This window comes from Rattus rattus, chromosome 3 (genome assembly GCF_011064425.1).
Source record: "Rattus rattus isolate New Zealand chromosome 3, Rrattus_CSIRO_v1, whole genome shotgun sequence".
In the NCBI taxonomy this organism is placed as follows: domain Eukaryota; kingdom Metazoa; phylum Chordata; class Mammalia; order Rodentia; family Muridae; genus Rattus; species Rattus rattus.
Window position 1 is genome coordinate 203,605,750 of NC_046156.1, and position 13,486 is coordinate 203,619,235.

Consider the following 13,486-nt stretch of genomic DNA (forward strand, 5'->3'; position numbering starts at 1 on the left):
GAGTTTCTTAAGGTACCAGGCCCTATTGCTCTTAGGCTACTAGTGAAACGCAGCCCATCCTCCCCAAATCAGAGTCAATGCACAATGTCAGTCAGTGCGGGCCAGCAGACCCTAGGGCTGCCCTCGGGAGGACAGGAGACTTACCCGTTGTGAATGGAGGCCCGGCAACTTTTGCTGTTGTTGACTTTTAAGGTCAGCACACAAAACACAAAGAAGAAACAAGCCATTCCAAAGCAGACTCTGTACACCGCGGAATAGCCCACCAGGTTCTCACAGGTGTCGCCCGCTTTGATGCCTTTACAGAAGTCTTCAAAAAAGGGAATCTGAGAGAAGATGTAAAAGCTGCTGTTAGAACGAGGCTGGAGAGAGCTGCTCATGAGGGTTCCGTCTTACATCAAAATACACGGTAGAAAGAGCCGTGTGTACAACCGCACCAAGACAGAGCAAACACTACCTACCTATCCCTGAAGAGCTTCTAGCTGGAAAGATAGCTCAACGGTTGCTCTGTCAGGACCATGGTTCAACTCTCAGCACCTAAGTGAGGGGCCCACAGGGATCTGTAACTCCAGTTCCTGTGGGTCTGAAGCCCTCTCTGCTGAGCTTTAAAGTATAAGGACTTTTTCTTAGGTTTCTTTAAGTGCCTTTCAAAGATACAGTCCCTATAAATCACTCCAGGGATTCTCCATTGCAGACTTCCATTGCATGAACAGGAAGCAGCTGCATACTTCTTGAAATACACAATATATAACATAAAAGTGAGAGACTGCCTATATAGCCATCCCAAATGTCACTGCTTTCAACCGAAGAAGAGCCAATGGCTTAGTTGGTGGGGGATTTTTATTCATTCACAAATGTTAATGTATACACACACACACACACACACACACACACACACACACACACTCATGGAGTACTATACACATTCTATATACACAATGTTTTTTAAAAATTTGGGCTGTGGATTTGGCTCCCCTGGTAGAGTTCCTTACTTATCTAGTATGCACGAAGCCCTAGTCTGAACCCTAAACTCCATATAAAAACTAGGTAAGGTGATGTACACCTGTAAGCCCAGCGCGCAGAAGATACATCTCTCCAGTCTCTCAGGCTCTCCAGAGAGAGGTAGGTAGAAGGACGGAGAGAGGGAAGGAGGGAAGAAGGAGGAAGGGAGAGAGGGAGAGAACAGAAGCCAAACACTGCTGTTTGAGTAGACAGGAAGTACAATGAGCGAAGGTCAGAGCACTAAGGCAGAGACAGCACAGTTTGATCTCCTTCACAAACGTAACTGAAGCACTCGGGACCGTCACTCTGAGTCACCTCAAGGAGAACACCTAGTCACCACTTTGGAGTAGTAGTGAAAAGTAGACACAAAGACACAGGAAGCACCCATGGAGATGAGACAGGCCGTGGGAGTGCTTTCTAACAGTCTGGTTTGTTTGTTTGCTTGTTTAAAGCGGGTTATAATATGAGTGAGCATCCGTCTGGGTTCAAATCTTCAGTTGGTGAAGCCATGGTGTGATGGTGAATCCTGACTGCTGACTTAATTAGGTTGAGAAACACCTAGAGGGTGTAAAAGCATCTCCCCGTGCAAGTGTGTGCAGTGTGTGTGTGTGTGTGTGTGTGTGTGTGTGTGTGTGTGCGCGCGCGCGCGCGCACTCATTAGCTCATGAGGACTCTCACGCAATGGATCAATAACTTCCTTGGTGAATTAATACAATGTAGTCACTGGGAGGTTCTGAAAAGGAGATTCACATAGGTGAACCAAGGATGTGAGTGGGGGCGTATCTCTGGATTGTACTTTTGTTTATTTACTTTTGAGAAGTTCGTACATTTTAATCATATTCTTTCCATTCCTCCACTTCCTTCCAGTTCCTTGCCCTTCTCTATCCACTCGACTACACATTATCTCATCTCTCAAATCAACAACAAACCCATGGAGTATGATCTGTGTTGGCAACAGCTCTGAGCACTGGGCCTGCTGCAGAAGGTGGTGGACGGAGCTAGTGTTTCTCCGTGGAAGGAAACTGATGTTCCCTCCCCCAGAAACTATGAGTTCTATGAGCTTCTCGGCTGCAGGCGAGGCTGTCCCCACTTCCCTGTCTCCACACTGGGGCTTTGTGGGAATTAAGATGGCGCAGGTCTTGTGCACGCTCTGAGTCTGCACGTTCACGTATCCATCAGCTCTGCGGTGTCTGGAAAGCCTGTTTCTGTGCATTGCCACCCCTGACCCTTGCAACCTTTCGGGTCCTCTCCTTGGCTGCATCTTGGCCTGGCCTCTCCTATATCTTCTTTTTCTCTACTTCCCATGCCAGGCCGAGAACACATTCCCACACCAGGCCCAGAAATACTGAGCTACGTGACTACAAATCCTCAGACACCAGGAGCCAAAATGATTAATTTCCCCTACAAGTTGTATCTTTCAGGTACTTAGTTGAGTAGCAAAAAAGTTTACCACTATGAATGGGCCTACAAACAAAATGACTGTTTCAGAGTTCTAACCCCAAACAGAAGTCACATCTAGATGAACAGTACTAGTTAGATAAGTAAGATCTTTATTTATAAAGAAGAAACTCAAAACCATGGAACTGCCAGCTGCCCTGTGAGGCAGGAGCAGAACCCCAGTCGCTTCGCTAGAGAGTTACAGAGATCCTCTTACCCCAAAAGCAGTGTTTCCACCCCGTGACTTATTTGTTAATAATACCAGTTGTCGCCTGTCTTTGTTTCCTCCTTCCTTCCTTCCTTCCTCCTTCCTTCCTTCCTTCCTCCCTTCTTTCCTTCCTTCCTTTTTTATTTCATGTTCTCGCCTGCGCCCCCGGGGTAACCTGGTCTAACAGTAATCCACTTGTCTCAGCCTCTGAAGTGCTGGATGACAACACCCGCCTTTTCCCACGCTGTGTGCACCACCTTAGGAACCCCCATACACACCATAATACACACGCACTGGCCTGCTCCCCATCCTTTCCTTCCTCCTGTTCTCCCTTGGACACTGGCAGATACAGATTTCTCTCAGGCCACTCCCGCAAGCCCATCCCTTTCTTACTTGAGTCAGGCCCTTCTGTGGCCACAGGCACCTCAGGAGCATCAGAGGGTGAGTATGTGGCACTGAAAATTCCATCCAACTAAAGGTGGGCAAAGAACCCATCCAACACTAACCAAGCCCACTCATACTCTCCGGGTGACTCGGCCACGCTTCGCTTTCAGTGAGTGCTGAGTATTTTTAGGCAACAGACTCCAAGCCAACAAGGTTTTAACAAGAGGAATTTTCTCTGGTTAAATATTTGCTGTTCCAAGCTCTATTCCAGTTTTGGGGAAAGAAAACACACACAGTACACACAGATCCCATACTTGAGGGTGTTACCTCTTAAGTCTGCTCTGGGCATCCAAGGACATCACACACTGAGTCTGTATTATTCTGTGTAGGCCTCTGGGGGCAAAGGCTTTTTTCCCATCCCACAGAGAAATCAAACTCAAAACGAAAACTGTCAAGTAAGAAATAAACAGTTTAGAGGGATTTACAGCCCAGACTGCACGGCTCACTGACCTGAGCAAGCCTCCCTCCCCAGTCTCAGCTTCCCTATCTTTCAGATGAAGGAATCTCCTAAGTTACCCAGAAGACTCCCCCAGATGATCCTTGTGAAGGGCTAACCCGGTTCCTTGCCCACAACAGTCGCCATGCAAACTTAGGCACTGTGTAAGATACGGGAGGAGCTCTCTGGAGAGGGAGTCAGACACACTGCAAGGGCCGCTGAAGGTCTGTCTGCCCTACAGAAGGAAGGTACGCATCTGGGGCTCCACACGCTGTGTCCAAGGACTTATGGTAGAGCCACGCCAATCAGATGAATGGCACCCGGGTCCTAGTCCCTAAGAACTGAGTTCTGGCTGGGCATGGTGGCACTTGGATCCAGTCCCAGTACTTAAGAGGCTGACGCAGGTGTGTCACAGGTTACGAGTGAGCCTGGGACACATGACAACAAGCGTAAGGCTAGGCTGAGCAAGAAGGTAAGACCCTGTCTTGAAATGTCAAGGACCAGGGACATAGCTCGGTGACAGTGCCTTTACCATGCATGCGTGAGGCCCTGGATCGGATCTGCAGAACGTAACAAGAGGAAACCAAAGTTCCAAAAGCACAAACAACTCTCAGACATAGCCACCTCCTAAAGAAAAGCCCACTCCAAGGCATGAGCGGAAGAAAGGAACTGGAGAGGCTAGCAATGCCCCTGGCATGTTCAAGCGTGTGAAGTTAATGTCAAAAATGGAGGCGAGAGGAGACGGCTCATCTGCTGGTTGGATCCCCAGCACTCATGTCAAAAGCCAGACACTAAGGTCCATGCTTTTAGTCCCAGCACTGGGAGGCTGGGCTAGGGGATCCCAAGGTTTGCTGGGTAAGCTGAATCAATAAACTGAAGGCTCAATGAGAGACTGGATTCAAAACAAGTCGGGGACCAAACAAGGACAGCTAACATGAAGCTGGCCTCCACACATGCGTGAGCACCTACCCACAACATGCACGTACATATGAACATGTCCATACATATATGCCATATGCAAGCACACAGGTACATAAAACATGGCTCCAGAAGGGTCTATTGGTCTCACTGACTCGGGTTCTGGATGATGCAAACTTAGGGACAAAATAAGAGTCTGTGAGAGTGGTTCTCCCAGGAATGGAAGGGGAGATGGGAGTCCCATGGCTCAGTGACTGCATGACGTCAGAGATGAAAATGTGACACTGGCAAAGCTAATTAGTCTTCCATTTCATTCTATCAAATTCCTAGAGCTTCAGTGAAATCATACTGCTGAGGAAGCTCTGGGCAGCTCGGTGTGAGTGATAAATTAACTCACAGAAGCCAGAAGAGCAAGATCTAAGAATTCTTTCTCATCATCCCTCACTTGGAAAGAATGCTGGGATAGGGGAGGGGTGCGTAGATTTTCTCCTGGAAGTAACTCTGCCAGCACAGTACTAGCCTGTTACCGACCAGGGTACAACAGCTGTGAGACAAGAGCACTGCACCAGCCCCCACCCTCTCCTAGACAGAGCGTATGACCAGGCTTCTTCCCTCAGTATGTTAGCATCCTGCAGCCCTTTGGGGAACCTAGGAGCATTTACAGACAGCAACACCAATGATGTCTTGCTCCTCTTTGGGTTGGGCACCATGACCTTTTTTTTTTTTTAAGGAGAAAGGTATATATTCTGTTCTTATTAAAATCTCAGAAAAGGAGGGGGTGAATTAAAAATCCATGGTCTGGTTTGACCTGACCCTACCACTTCTCAAGCCAGGAGTGTCATATCCCCCCAGAGAAAGCCTTCAGAGTTTAAAAGCACACAGGCAGACTGAGAGTGTAGTCACACAAGTCCTCTGTGGCAGATCAAATTGCTAGAAAACAGCTGTAACTGAAGGGTTAAATACATAAGCCTTCAGTCCAAACCAGAGAACTCACAGGAGACAACACCGGACTGGAGGAAGGGTTCTGCCAGACACAGAGTGGGGCCAGTGAACTTCCCTCCATCCACAGAAGATTAGGTAAAGACGATGGCAGCACATGGAGAAATAGGAGTAGATCCCAGTGAAGAACAGTGAGAACAGGCCATGAAAGATGCTGTCCTGCTGGATATGACCTCATCTGTGAATAAAGAAGGTGCAGGGACCTGGGGCGAGGATTCCCAGAAGTGAATCACTGCAACAGTAGGACAGTCACTCATCTAATGACAGCCTGTCTTGGAGGCGCCTGTATGGAGAGGATGTGTGGGTGGATGGTCCATGAGGGTGCTACAGAAAGACTAGAGTTAATGGGCATGTTGGCACATGCCTGGAATTCTAGTAGTTGGGAGGCAGAGACGGGGTGAGCGGGTGGGGATGCCTATGTCCCAGATCAGCTTGGTCTACACAGCAAGTTTCAGGCCAGCCAAGAGAGGGGTAAGGATTTTAGAGTAGCCAGCATGCATGTGGCAAAGGAGGCAACCCATGGGAGTCGACTGACTCTCCTGGGAGGATGGAGAGTGAAGGAGCAGAGGAAGGTCAGTCTGAGCCCAGAGAAATGCAATGAGGGAGGGCTAAGACCCTTGGTGGCAAATCTCTCTGAGCTAACCAAATCAGCTAAGGTCCTCTTAAAGGATGCAACTGTAACCAATCAGCTAAGGTCCTCTTAAAGGAGGCAACTGTAACCAAATCAGCTAAGGTCCTCTTAAAGGATGCAACTGTAACCAAATCAGCTAAGGTCCTCTTAAAGGATGCAACTGTATGCATGGTTGTTTGTAGGGAACTTTGGAAAGCTCAGTCAAGTTAGAATTTGTACACATGCTCTTTATCCCTACTCCACAGTGCATGACACACGTGTATGACACAGGGTTTAATCAGACACTCATTCCCACCCACTCATGTATTATTCAGGTCATGGAGAGATAAGCATCAAAGAAACTAGGTTTAAGATCTATTATTATAAGGCTGAAATGTTGCTCAACCAGTAGGATATTTGCCTAGCATATACAGGCCTTGAGCACGCACACGCATATATAGTATGTATAGTTAAACATTGATGGGGCATGAGGATCCCTGTCTTCTGTAAGGTGTAACACCAACTGAAACAACTGGTGCTTCTGAAAGCCCAGGATCCCTTGCTTCCTGATCTCATTCCTGAGAACCAGGCACAAGAGACACCAGGCTCTGGCTCCAGCATTCCTCACTTCTTACCCCACACTAGGAGCCCCACGTGCTCATTTTACATTCCGTGTAACCCCTTCATTCCCAACAGGTCTGAAATAGATACATACAAATAATTCAGTTCCCCATAAATTATTTCCACTTACTTTATAATTCGGCATAGAATAACAGACAGTAAATCATGCTTGCCTGGCTAGGCACGGGGTTCATGCAGCCCTTATCTGCAAGGTCATCTAGAGCTCTGGTTGCCTGAGCACTAAGTTTAGGCCACTAGCATTTGTCTCTCAGAGATGAGGGACAATGCGTGTGCGTGTGGCCTGCACGGAGCCACTCAGGGCCCTCAAACAGGAGCCAGAACAACTACAGCCTAGAGGTCAGATCCAGCCAGTCTCCTGGTTATGTAAATGACATTTGGTGGAATGGAGCTATGTCCATTTGTTGGCATTGTTTGGGCCGCTCTTGTGCTGCAACGGAAGCCCAGCGCCTGCAGTTTTCAGACATTTGTGAAGAAAGTCTGCCCAGTCTCGAGCTCAGTACGGAACAGTTAACTGGTGAAGTATGTGTTTATGCTTCGAAGGCCAAGTGGCAACCGTGACAACTCACTCTACCACCAAAAGCCGATGGGCAGGAGCTGAGGGGCACATCTGGCCATCCCAGTGCGATCGCTGGCACCAGCCTTTTCCTTTTGGCCCCTCCCTCATCAGCTCTGCTTCACACAGAAGCTCGTTATAAGTGAATCCAACGGTAGAACCTTCTGCCATTTTTAGTGTACAAAGAGGATTTGTATTTATTTTTTGATGGAGAGCAGGGGGGAGGGAGAGGGATATCTGATGCTAGAAGCCTTAAGCGGCGTAAACAGAGCCCCTCACATCTGTCCCATCTGTCCCAGAAGCACAGCCTGTAACAACCAAAAATAAACCCCACACAGATGAGCGCTGCCAGGTCCACACATTAATTTTAGACCAGTGTGATGACTGAAGAACACTGTCGCACTGAACTGCACCCACTGTGGTTCTGCTTTCCTCAGCCACAGGGAGCAGCCTAAGGTCCTGTGGGGAGTCTCTCCCTCCCCACAGCTCTCTGTCCAGACAGCCCCAGCTGGAGTTCACAAGAGTGGGCCGACCAGCCTATGATGAGGGTTTCCTTCCATACATTCTTGCCTCAAAATTACCATCTTCCTGCCTCAACCTGTCAGCCTCTCCACTGACAAGATTACAGGCATGCATCACAAAATTCAGCTACCAAACTATTGATCTCACCTACCTGAGGTTCAGTGCCCTACAACAATCAGATATTGATTACACATTATCTTAGTACATCTCGGTTTTTGGTACCTGTACTCAGAAGAATGGATAATCAATGAAAATAGCAGATTTTAAGCAGTTTTTTAAATAATGGGATCAGCAATTGGGCATCATAGTGCTTGTCTGTAATCTAAACACTCTAGGGGTTAAGAGACAGAGGGACCACCTGAGTTCATGGCTAGCCTGGGCTACAGAGGAAGGTCAAGGCTAGGCTAGTCTGCACTACAAAACAAGATCTTATCTCAAATACACTCTGCCTCATCTGTCGGTCTGTCGGTCTGTCTGTCTGTCTGTCTGTCTCTCTCTCTCTCTCTCTCTCTCTCTCTCTCTCTCTCTCTCTCTCATATCAATCAGAACAAAAGGAATGTACTCAGAAGCTGGCAGTGCATGCCTATCCCCAAAGTGCCCCGCACTCGAGTGGCTAGGGAAGAAGGCTGTACTAGTTCTAGCACACCCTGAGCTACATAGCAAGTTCTGCTAGTCTATGGAACCCCGCGCCCAAAAAGAATGCACCGAGATTGCAGTGCGGCCAAACAATAACTGTTATACTTTGTAAAGAGTTTCAAAAGTAGACTACATTGATCTCACTCTACCTGCAGGTATACAGTACACATCTGTAATACCAGTGAATGCCAGCATTTAAGAGGTAGAGACAGAAAGACGTCCAAGGTCATTCTCAGACACGTAGTGAGTTTGAGGCCAGAATGAGCTATATGAGACTCTATCCCCAAAACAATGCATGCCTGAAACTACGGGCAAAGCTGAGTAAAAATGCACAGTTCCTATGAGAGAATGAAACAGCAGCAAAGTGCGATCAAACAGCCAACATCAACACTCTCACACTTGGGAGCCACGTAAAGCAAGAGTCACCTGAGCTGGATTTAACAGTACAGTCCTAAAATCTAGCGCTGGAAAGCTAAGGCGAAAGATTACAAGTTTGAGGACAACCTAGGACACTGAGAGACCCTATCTTAATCTAAAAGAGAGGGGTGGGGGGAACAGGAGGAGGAAGAGGAAGAAGAGAAAAGGGAGAAGAGCATAGAAGAGCTGAGGCTAGTTACAGCTTATTGTTAGAGTAACTGCCCAGCACATAGGAGGTCCTGGGTTCAATCCCCAGTAACAACCAACAAATTCACAAACAAACAGAGTAAGGATTGTTTGAACAAAAGTACTGATATCACAATAGCAGATCTGGTGACCAAGATGGCCACTGAGTGACAGCTGGGGGTACAAAGGGATAATTCATGTCCTAAGCAGGATAGAGTGGGACAGTGCTGCATAATTTAAAACTTTGAATTATTTATTTCTGGAATTTTCCACATAATATTTTTGGATTTCTGTTGACCCCAGATAATGAAAACCACAGAAATAAGATGCCATGGGGTGGGGGTGCTTCAGCGTCCCCAGCGTTCATGTGCTCACTCCCGTCCCCACCATTCTGAGCTTAGCTCCTTCTGTGCCGTGGTGCCCGTTCCTTCTGGCTCCATTTTATGGCCAGTAATAGCGTCCACCCTTAACTGTAAGCACTCGCCTGTTCTAGTTATCTGTGAGGGTTTGGGGGCCAGTCATCTAACGGATGCTTTTGATGGTCACGGTGAAAGGATGGCGAATAATTCACATTCTCACCTCATCGCTCTCTCCCTACTGCAGGCAGGACAATCTTTAAAAAGGGCCAGCTAACATCTGGGGCCTTCCGAAGAGTTCTGTGCACGGGATCTTACAGACAAGGACAATGAAAGTCACCTATTGCTTTATGGCTCCACTCAAGCTCTTGGCTACCAGACAGAGTCAATCTCAGCCCTTGATTCAGAGTCTTACAAAAGCCTCTCAGGGAAGTTCAAAGTGCTACCTCAAGTACAAGACAATCTCCCGGCCCCATTCACTGTGTGGAGGGCAGGAGACTGCACAAAGGATTCAAGGCAGGGGCTTGCAGGGACTGTTTGCTTCTGGTCTAGATGACCTCGGATGAAAGGTAACATTGTTTTCAAACCCTGTGTCCCCATGGAGCCGCACTGAGAAGGGTGGAAGCAGGGAACGGATGAGTTGGAGCTTCACGGCCCACTCTCCTAAGCCCCAGCCCATGAGAACTCTGCAGCTCCTAGTGAGCCACAGGAGTTGGGGCTCCACACTGCTGACCCACAAAGCATACTGACACAGAATTTAGCTGCCGTTCAGAAGGAGAACTTTTGAAAGTCATTTCACTCAGCTGGGTTAAAATAACAAACTTAAAATTTCCCCAGAAGCAAAGAACTGAGCCAGCACGATTTCTTTTTATTTGATATTATTCTATCAAGAAAACGTAACTGGTGGTTGATGAGAAAGGAGAGCTTTGCCTGGGGCTAGAATTCAACTAAAACAACCTTGGAGCCTAGGTCCCAGCACTCTCATCATGCAACTCAGAGACCAAACTCAGTCAGAGAGCCAGACTTTAGCCCTTTAGCATGAATCCCTGACACTCTGCACCATCACAAACTGCATGGTGTCTTTCGTCGAAGTGAAATATTTTTCACCAATGCTGTTGTTTGGTTTAAAAAGACAGATACATGAAACAGAACCTGAGGGCAGGTTTCACTTCCCATGCAAACCAAAGGAACGGTTTGTGGCTATTCTGGTTTCTACTTTAGACCAACGGTCCTTCTTTGACCCCAGCTTTTGGCTACAGGATGGGAAGGAGGCAGGCAGGTGAGAAGGTGACCTTTCCAGAAGGAATACTTCCTGCTACTGTGTCCAGAGAACATTCAGGCATCAAGGAAGGCTCTGATTACTAAATGGATGCCACTATTACAAGAAGGTAGTCCCTAGATAGGCTCCTCTCTGCTCCTGTATCCATGGTGCTTAGGAGACAGAGGAAGCCATGCTTGCTTTAGGCTACAACAGCTATTTCTGTGACTATCTGTGACTATATGAGCAGGAAAACACTGGTCAGGGACCCTGGGTTTCAGTCCCCACGGTAACTAGTGTTTTTAGCCTTGGGCAGGCCACTTCACTTCATGGGCTATGTCATCTGTCAGACAACTGGATAGTTAAAATGGCCACTTAGGGCTTTTCTGCTCTTCCAATCTCCTTCATTCTTCTATCAATTGACTCAGACTACAACCTGTCAAAGGCAGCGCTGTTTCCTCAGGGGAACATTTAACAGGCCCTGCTACTTAGTGTCACCCGTCACAGGTGGGAGCTGCATCCTTTTCTTGCTCATTTCTTTAATTAGACACATTAGCTATAGACCTCAGTTCTCGGGATCCCTGTGACTCGCCCAGGAAGGTGCACGATGAACAATGCTGACATTCATGTCACCACAGCCCTCTGAAAAGAAGAGAGAAAAAGTAGCTCACCTGCCAATCTACAGAGTCTTAAACATCGTATGCCAGCATTTCACGAGCCGCTCCACTCTAAGACCCACCAAAGGAGTGTAAAATGTCATCCAAACTAACTAGACAACTAGATGCTACACTCAGCAAGACTTAAAACCTAACTGAAGTAGCTTCTGCGGTTGACAGACAAGACAGCAGGTGACGCCAAGGATCTGGGACAGGACTGATGTGGGAGAAAGAGAAGTAGCAAGAATGCCATCAGCTCACCTGTTCCTACAGCTGTCTACATAAGGAAGGCTGCAGGTAGGAGCCCGGCATGGCCAACTCATTCACCACTGAATAGAACACACAACACAAACTCAATACCTTCATGTCTGTGTCTGCACAGCATAAACCAAATACTCATGTCTTGTCCATTGAAAGACATGTCCATTGGTCAGTACTGGATATAAAAACGGGAAGGAAGACTCTGGCAATGTTTTGAGTGAAGGTACCTGTGGTGGCCATTCCCAGTTGTCAGCTTGACTCTATCTGGAATGAACTACAATCCAGAAATGAAGGGCACGCAGGTGACCCAGATCTTGAGGGATAGTGGTCATGAAACGTTTAGGCCCAAGCAAGATGGTACATGCCCTTAATCCCAGGAGACTGAGGCAAACAGATCTCTGAGTTCAAGGCCAGTCTGGGACAGAGCAAGAATAGTTTAGGCCCAGGCATGGTGGTACATGACTTTAATCTGGGCCATATCTTCTGCTGGAGACCTACATAAGGACATTGGAAGAAGGAAGATTCACTCCTCTTTGACTGCTTGCACTCCCTTGCCAGCACATCTGTTGGAGCCCACGTCTACAGAAGACCTGAAACAGCCAGCCTCGGGGGACTGAGCAACTACTAGGTTCTTGGTCTTCACATTCACAGCTGCCCATTGTTGGGTTAGTTGGACTGCAGACTGTACATCATCACAATACATTCCCTTAATACATAGAGACATTCCACATGTTCTAGAGAACCCTGACTAACACAATACCCCTACCCACAATTCTTCATAAAGGATAGCCGAAGCAGAGATAATGGGCTGCCCCAGGAGAGGCTGGGGAAAGTGGTCAGCGTCACCTTTAAGGCACAGGTAGAGAGGTCACAAACACATGGATGTGAGGAGATGGAAAGTAAGACTTGGCAAGGGTAAAAGAACATTTATACACCACTTAATGAATGTTTCACATAGTGGTGAGGATGCTAATGAGGTGACTGCTTTGGAACAGTACAGGGATTCCTCAAAAGATTACATGAGGTGTTTTCATACAGTCCAGAGTGCCTAGACAGTGCAACAAATTCTACTGTTAAACATATACCCAGAAGATAATTTTACACACACACACACACACACACAATGTGACAATATCATTGGGAGCCAAAAGGCACAAATAACGTAAATTGCTCATCAACTGAGGAGTGAACAAATGAAATACGGAGTATTCGTAAGGAGAATACTATCCAGCCACACAAAGGAAGACAGCATGGACATATGCTCCAGTGTGCTTGGCCTTTTAAAACATGCTAAGTGAAAGAGGTCAGACAGAAAAGATATACAGTATGCTTTGCTGTTACTATTAATAAAATACCTAATACATCATGATTAAAGGAAACAGAATTTTGTTTAGTTCATGGTCCTGGACGTTGGGAAACTACGAGCACAGAGCTGGCATCAGAGGGGACCACAGTGCTGCACCGGTCTACAGAACATCACAAGGAAGACACAGCAACTGTGCTAGTTCAGGTCTTTCTTCCTCTTCATAGAGCACTATTGTTATCATAGGCTCTGCACCTTATGGCCTCACCTAACCCTAGTTATGTCCCCAAAGCCCCCATATCCAAATAGGAAACAGACCTGGAATCTAAGTTTCCAACATAGGAACATTGGGGGGGCGCATTCAAACTCTAGTATTGTGCAACTCCGTTTATATGGAAACAACTAAAATAAGCAAATCCATACAGAAAGAAACTAGAACAGAGGTTATGTAGGGCTGGAGCAACTTGCAAAGAAATGGGAACCATGTGTGAATAAATATAGTTGCTTGCTTTAGGAGTGACAAAATGTTCTAAGACTATATATTATAGTGCTAGTTGTAGAACTCAATTGTAAGTTGTATGAATTGTATCGCAACAAGGCTGTATGAGATACAGCTCAGATTGCTGGCTTCTTTGATGCTGAAGA

At 47.0% G+C, this 13,486-nt stretch overlaps 1 protein-coding gene across 1 annotated transcript in view; it reads right to left on the reverse strand.

Moving 5' to 3' along the window:
- Serinc5 (serine incorporator 5) overlaps positions 1 to 13,486 on the reverse strand; it is an 89,631-nt gene that overhangs the window by 32,342 nt on the left and 43,803 nt on the right. Inside the window, exon 3 of the mRNA XM_032899033.1 lies at positions 145 to 323. Within this exon, the coding sequence (XP_032754924.1) occupies positions 145 to 323 (179 nt within the window). The remainder of the gene's footprint in view (positions 1 to 144; positions 324 to 13,486) is intronic.